Source organism: Buceros rhinoceros, unplaced genomic scaffold, assembly GCF_000710305.1.
Source record: "Buceros rhinoceros silvestris isolate BGI_N320 unplaced genomic scaffold, ASM71030v1 scaffold11761, whole genome shotgun sequence".
Taxonomy (NCBI): Eukaryota; Metazoa; Chordata; class Aves; order Bucerotiformes; family Bucerotidae; genus Buceros; species Buceros rhinoceros.
The window spans coordinates 19,818-26,067 of NW_010392556.1; the positions used below are offsets into that span (position 1 = coordinate 19,818).

The 6,250-nt window shown below is 43.6% G+C and overlaps 1 protein-coding gene across 1 annotated transcript in view; it reads left to right on the forward strand.

Annotated features, from left to right (window-relative positions):
• Nucleotides 1-6,250, forward strand: part of SOAT1 (sterol O-acyltransferase 1) — a 24,135-nt gene that overhangs the window by 16,555 nt on the left and 1,330 nt on the right. The window contains exons 7-14 of the mRNA XM_010144534.1: nt 1-96; nt 982-1,060; nt 1,720-1,801; nt 2,459-2,504; nt 3,610-3,739; nt 4,154-4,251; nt 4,733-4,831; nt 5,326-5,469. The exon at nt 1-96 is cut by the window's left edge and continues 3 nt beyond it. Coding sequence (XP_010142836.1) covers nt 1-96; nt 982-1,060; nt 1,720-1,801; nt 2,459-2,504; nt 3,610-3,739; nt 4,154-4,251; nt 4,733-4,831; nt 5,326-5,469 — 774 coding nt within the window. The remainder of the gene's footprint in view (nt 97-981; nt 1,061-1,719; nt 1,802-2,458; nt 2,505-3,609; nt 3,740-4,153; nt 4,252-4,732; nt 4,832-5,325; nt 5,470-6,250) is intronic.

Sequence of the window (6,250 nt, forward strand, 5' to 3'; positions counted from 1 at the left end):
CTCTTCCAAACAGCTGGGCTTGGATTCGGACCAACCTATATTGCTGTATCATACACCTTGCCTCCGGCTTCCAGGTTTATTGTAATACTGGAGCAGGTAGGTCCCTACCCAGTATCTTTGCATACATTGAATCTTGTCTTCAAAATGGAAAGAGTCCTTTTTCCTAAGGAGTCAAGTGTTGCTTTTATTTATTAAATTCAGCCGGGGCTGTGGATGGAGTTTGTCTTTGACTTGAAGACAGACTTAAGAGGCAGCAAGTCTAAGGAGAAAAAGTAGATTGTAAACTTCATTTTGACCTGGAAACCACTTTTCTACCCTGTATTTAAGATTTTAGTGTGTGTTTTTTCTGCATGTACTTCAAAGCTGAAATTTTCTTTATTTATAGTTGTCTTGTGAATGCTAAATGCTTAAAACCAATTTTAAGAACCTGTTGTGCCATAGTTCACAAGGAAGCTATAACATTCCCCTTTAAAGTAATAAAAAAAGGCAAGTATGTAGTCAACAAGTGGCTCCTATTTGCTTTGTTTCCAAGAAGGACCTGTCTTTGTCTTGTAGTCACAACTTTATTGAAAGTGGAATTTTTTTGGGGGGGGGAGGCGGGGGCGAAGAGTGTGGAGGACTGGTCAGACCATCAGGTTAAAACAGGGATGGACAGAGATGAGAGGTTTTCTCCTTCAATTTTAATTGTTAGTGACTTGCAGGTGTTGTTCGGAGTCCTGTGTACGCTGGTGGTCCTATGAGTGTAAAGGAAATGCTTTGACTCTCCTAAGCCATGATTGTTACTGCATGTTTCAACCTTGCAGTGTTTAAAATTCATGTCAGTTAAACGGGCTTGTGGGCAGATGAAGCAGCCCTTTTCTTGTTAAAGGGGTAAATTGGAGAGAAACAAATGTGTTGGAGGTGTTGCCTTATGCTTGATCCAGTTTTTATTGGGAAAGTTGAAGGCGAGAGTATTAAATTGATACTCTCTTGGTCTTGCAGGTTCGTCTTGTTATGAAGGCTCATTCTTTCATCCGGGAGAACGTACCCAGAGTCCTGTCCTCTGTAAAGGACAAGTCCAGTGAGTAACTTGTCCTGTTTTTTTTGACAGCGGCGCATAACCAGCTCTTGTTTTGCCTCCATTGCTTTGAGCTGCCTTCATGAATTGGAGAGGTAGGATTTGAATAGGTGACTTTGGATGGGCAGGTGATGAGGCTCTACGCTGGCCTTCTGCATTGTAATTTCAGCCTGAACCTCTTGCTTTAGTAATAGGCAATGAGCCAGACCGTTGTTCAGGTCTGAGTCATCAACAGGACTCCTTATTTCTGCTTTTAGGAGCAAAAGGTGTGTAGATGCTGCCTGCGCAGCCCCAGTTCAGCGCTTCAGTTGAAACACCAGTTGTAGAAGCCCAGAAGCTCTTTCAGCAGGGCCTGCCAGAGCTGTTTGTGAACCCTTGTGTTGATGCAGGCCTTACAGCTTCATCTTCCCTAGGAGGAAAGGAAATGTGACACCTTGGTGTGAGCACTGCTCTACCCTCGCTCGTTAACTCCACTTTATGGCAGGGCGATTCCATTGGATGGGTCTGGTTTGTTTTGTCCTCTGCCAATCCCGTACCTTTAGTTCCAGACTGAGGTTTTTTGAGGTGATAAGGGTTGTGTGTTGTGAAAGGGCACTGGGGAGACCAAACCATCAGTAAGTGAAAAGATTGCAGTGTCCTTTTTTTATTTCTCCCTCTTCCAGGCACAGTACCTATTCCCAGAATTTCTCAGTACCTGTACTTCCTCTTTGCTCCCACCCTCATCTACAGAGACAACTACCCCAGGTAATGTGATCAACACCAATAAAACACTAATGTAGTCTAAAAACTGAAGCTGTCATTAAGCATCCCTGGATGTGAGTTACTCGGTTTGAGTTAGAGCTTCCATAAAGACTCGGTCATGTCAGTAATCTGGCAGGGGCAGGACTTGGTCGTGAAAACTCACTCTAATAGTGTTTTGACTTCGTAGTTCTGGTTTTATTTTCTTTGGGAAGTGCACTTGAAGTAAACTTCATTAAGAACATGCTATTGAATGCTCACTGATACACAGTTCCTGCAGTCAGCTTGCGTGGTGTTCTGTGTGGTGCCTGTAGGCTGAAGTCTTTAAAACCAGGAAGTCCCCAACTTTTCTGTACTTTGCTGGGTTGCACTTAGACAGTGTCAAGTCAGCAGTCCTTTACATGACTGCCGACCAGATCACCACCTTCTACGTCATTGCATGATGCTGCCCTCCAGATACTTTCCCATTTATGGAATTGCCATAGTTGTCCTGCTGTAGTTGAAAGTGAGGAACCAGTGGTTTGAGCAGATGTGTCTTGAATGGCATGAGAATAAGAACTCTGGAATTCAAAAACCAGGTGTTTTTTCAGAGTATAGACCAGTAAAATCAATAATTGAAGGGAGGTCGTACTTAGATGCGATATCATGTGTTCTTTCTCCTAGGAATCCCATGATAAGATGGGGCTATGTTGCCACCAAGTTTGCACAGGTGAGTAGTGCAGTTTCTGAGGAATGCACCTTCAGAGATCATCTAAACTGTGTTGCTGAACAGTTCTCCCTTTGGCATTAAATCACTGTTTACTCATTGTGGACTTACAGAAAAGAATACATTTTAGCAACTGGAAAAAAGAAACAGTGATCTTGAGCACTAACAGTTGTGGCAAAGATTCAAAAATACAACCCTTGCTTACGTAAGCCTTCGGACTCCATTCCATACGAGCAGAAGCTGCGTGTGCATGGAGCAATACCCGTGCTGTGTCCCTTTTTCTTTACACTGATGTTGTATTGCTCTGCTCTGGCACAGCTGTCTGTCTGCAGATATTCAGACCAATTTTGAAATAAAGGAGCCTGGAGTCCAAATATTCAGGGCTTACTTGAGCTTAAGGTTGACCTGATCTTCACATCTCTGGATGTGAGCTTTGACAGCTTCTTGTTGGGTGTGTTTCCAAGTAATGGCTTTGCGTGATTGAAAATTCTACTATCATACAATGCATTCATGTTTTAAAAAGAAAAACAATTAAAAAAACCAGGTGAAGCACGAAGAGGCCTTTGGCTGCTTGGTCTTTGGCAAAAGAGTGTGTCAGAGCACACACCTGACTTAGGGCAGTCAGAGTACGTAAAGCAGCAACTTGCATTTTGACCTCAACTCCAGAACCTGGGTTCATGAGTCAGAGTAGGGCTGAGGTGGTTGGGCCTGTAGACATCTCCTTGGGGATAAAAGAAAAGTAAGCTTTACTGTTAGATTTAGCTACATTACTTATTTTCCAATCATTTCTGGATCTAGATCACAGGGTTCTTCCCCACTTACCTTGGCACTGACGCATCTTTTGTGTCTTAACTTCTGAGTGGATAGGGCTAGGAGAAACTTACAGCTGCCATAGTAAAAAAGACAAGTTGATTCTACTCCTGGCTGTCAACGTGCTACACGTGCCTGTGGCTTACTTTCTGCCTTGACCCGTAGGAAATTCTATTAGCAGCAATGTAAAATAAATTACTTTGATTTAACGCTGGCAGCTGCTGTTCCTCTCCTTGGTGATGTGTTCATCATGCATTTCTCCTATGGAGTCAGGCTCTGGGGTTTTTTCGTGTTGCAGGTGCTTGGTTCACTTTTCTATGCCTACTACATCTTTGTGAGACTCTGCATTCCTCAGTTTCGCAACAGTAGTCAAGAAACCTTCAATCTTCGAGGGCTGGTCCTCTGCATCTTCAACTCCATTCTGCCAGGTAAGACCTGGATTCGTGAGAGACCTTTGTCCTTACGGAAGAGGTAGAAGCCAGGGGAAGTGCTTCAGACTAGATGCATTCATGACAGGCACAGATCAGCAAAGGAAGTCTTGTGGGCAGACTTCAGCATTATGGTGTGAAACTTTAGAATCAGCAGCACAAAATAAAAGCTTGGGTTTGAATTTAACTATCTTCAAGGTCAAGTTCTAGGCTCTCTGGCAGCCTTGCTCTTGCCCTTTGGGGTAAGCATGGCCTGGTGTGATGAGAAACTGAAAAGCTTTTACTTTCTTGTGTAGATAGCACAAAGCTCATCTGAGTCTGTGCCTGTAAGAACAGGTTTGACTTTGTTTCATGTTACTCCTTAAAGCTGAGACAAAACACCTCAAAATCGGTCTGACTCTACCTTGTTTCTAGGTGTACTGATTCTCTTCCTGGTTTTCTTTGCATTCCTTCACTGTTGGCTTAACGCGTTTGCTGAGATGCTGCGCTTTGCAGATAGGATGTTCTACAAGGTAAGAAGCAGGAGCTACAGAGCTTCTAAAATTCATTTTCCTATTGAAAAGGAAACTGAAGGTTATTGTTTTACCAAATGAGGCATTCCCCACAGGGTTTTGCTTGGTTTATGCTGTTAGTGTTTAAGTGTGTAGAACAAACCAGTGCTTTAGAAGAGATCTGATTTCTACTTGGCAGCCTGAATTGTTTTTAAGCTACTATACCCTGTGCATGAACAGAACCAGCCACCAGGCCTTCCCAGTGGCTCTATTAGTACTACTTTTATTCTTTTATCATCTTAGTCGCTGCAGTTTGGGATAAACCCGAATTTTGATGTACAGAGCAGAATGTTGAAAGTGCAGTGGAGTGCACTGTTTAACGGTGCACCTTGCTAGATTGGCTCGGTATTGTTCTGATCAGTGTTTTTCAATTGGATATCCAAGAGACCTGTAGAATGTTTTATGCTCAGTTAGATTTATGCTCTTTCAACTGTGCTTTCAGGACTGGTGGAACTCCACTTCCTATGCAAACTATTACCGAACCTGGAACGTGGTGGTACATGACTGGCTCTATTACTATGCCTACAGGGACTTTCTTTGGGTGAGTAACAAGCAGACGTATTATTTTTGTTAATTGAACACTTAACCACCAAGCAAGTTGGTGCATTTGTCAAGACGCAGCGTCACTGTCCATTGAGAAGCACAAAAATGTCTTGCTTCGGCTGTTGTGGGCAGCCACTGTGCTTTTTAGAGATCATTGCTCATTTCCAAGTCCTTCCTGTGCGCAGAACGTGAGTCTGAGATGTAGGAGTGCGAGGACTCCCTCAGCGCTCTGAACTCGTACGGCACTATTCAGATGAGCCTGCTTTCATGAGTGAGCTCAGCCTGAGTGCTTATGTAGGAGACCACAAATGTGCCTGACGAAAAGCAGGCGAAGCCCAAGGTGGTCTGTAAAGCACTTAGCGTTTCAGGTACACCTCTGGGTTGGAGCAGGCACCACTTAGCTCAGGTGAAAAAAACCAAACAACATTGAAACATCCCAACTAAAATGACAGTGGAACAGCTTCTAATACTCCGCATTCTTCTCTATTCCAGTTTTTTGGTAAGAAGTTCAAAGCAGCTGCTATGCTATCTGTCTTCACTGTGTCAGCCGCTGTGCACGAATATGTTCTGAGCATCTGCTTCGGCTTCTTCTATCCAGTTCTCTTTTGCCTGTTTATGTGCTTTGGAAGTAAGTTCCCAGGACAGAGTATGTGAGTGGGTTGTGGGGTTTGTGGCTTTTCTGATTTGTTTTGTTTTTTTAAACCAGCGTGTTTTCCCCTTCCTGATGAGGATGCCAGTTACTCTTTAGGCACTAACACACAGAACCGTTTCTTGTCCAAGAGTTGCAATTGTGGATCCAAACTTTGTGAAGGGATTTTTTCAGCGGAGTCGCAAAATAGATGTGCATAGATATATATACCCACATGCTGGGTTTGCAAGCTTGCGGCTTAGATGAGTAAGGTATTGATGGAGAGGAAGAGAGCTGTCGTGCGACACTGTACAGATTTTAATAGCACTGCTTCCTCTTTGCCAAGCCTCTTTGCCAATTGCTGTATGTCAGCAGGTTGGAAGTTTTCCACTTAAAAGTTGTAGTGTAAGACAAGTATTGCTTTGATGCTACAGTGGGGAAGAGAGCCTACTGAGAAGTCAGAGCTCTTGCATTTCGTTTTGGGTTTTGAGGTAGGGTGAGTTAGAGGGCTCTGATAACCTCTAGGCCAGCATGTCTTTGGTCACCAGCATAACACAAACAATACTGATCCCCAGAGGTGTACAGCTGGCAAACTTACAGGAAGCGTCAGAATCAACTGATGGTCGTTGCTCTACTGCCAAGCGTAATCAGATGTTCTTGCACTTTACTGATCTCACGGAGCAGCCTGGTTGCTCCCGATATGAAGGGAGGGAAAGATCCAGTGAAATCGGTTGATCTTTGATTCTTTAATCCTGAGTTTTTCTGAGCGATGCTTCTCATTTCACTCTT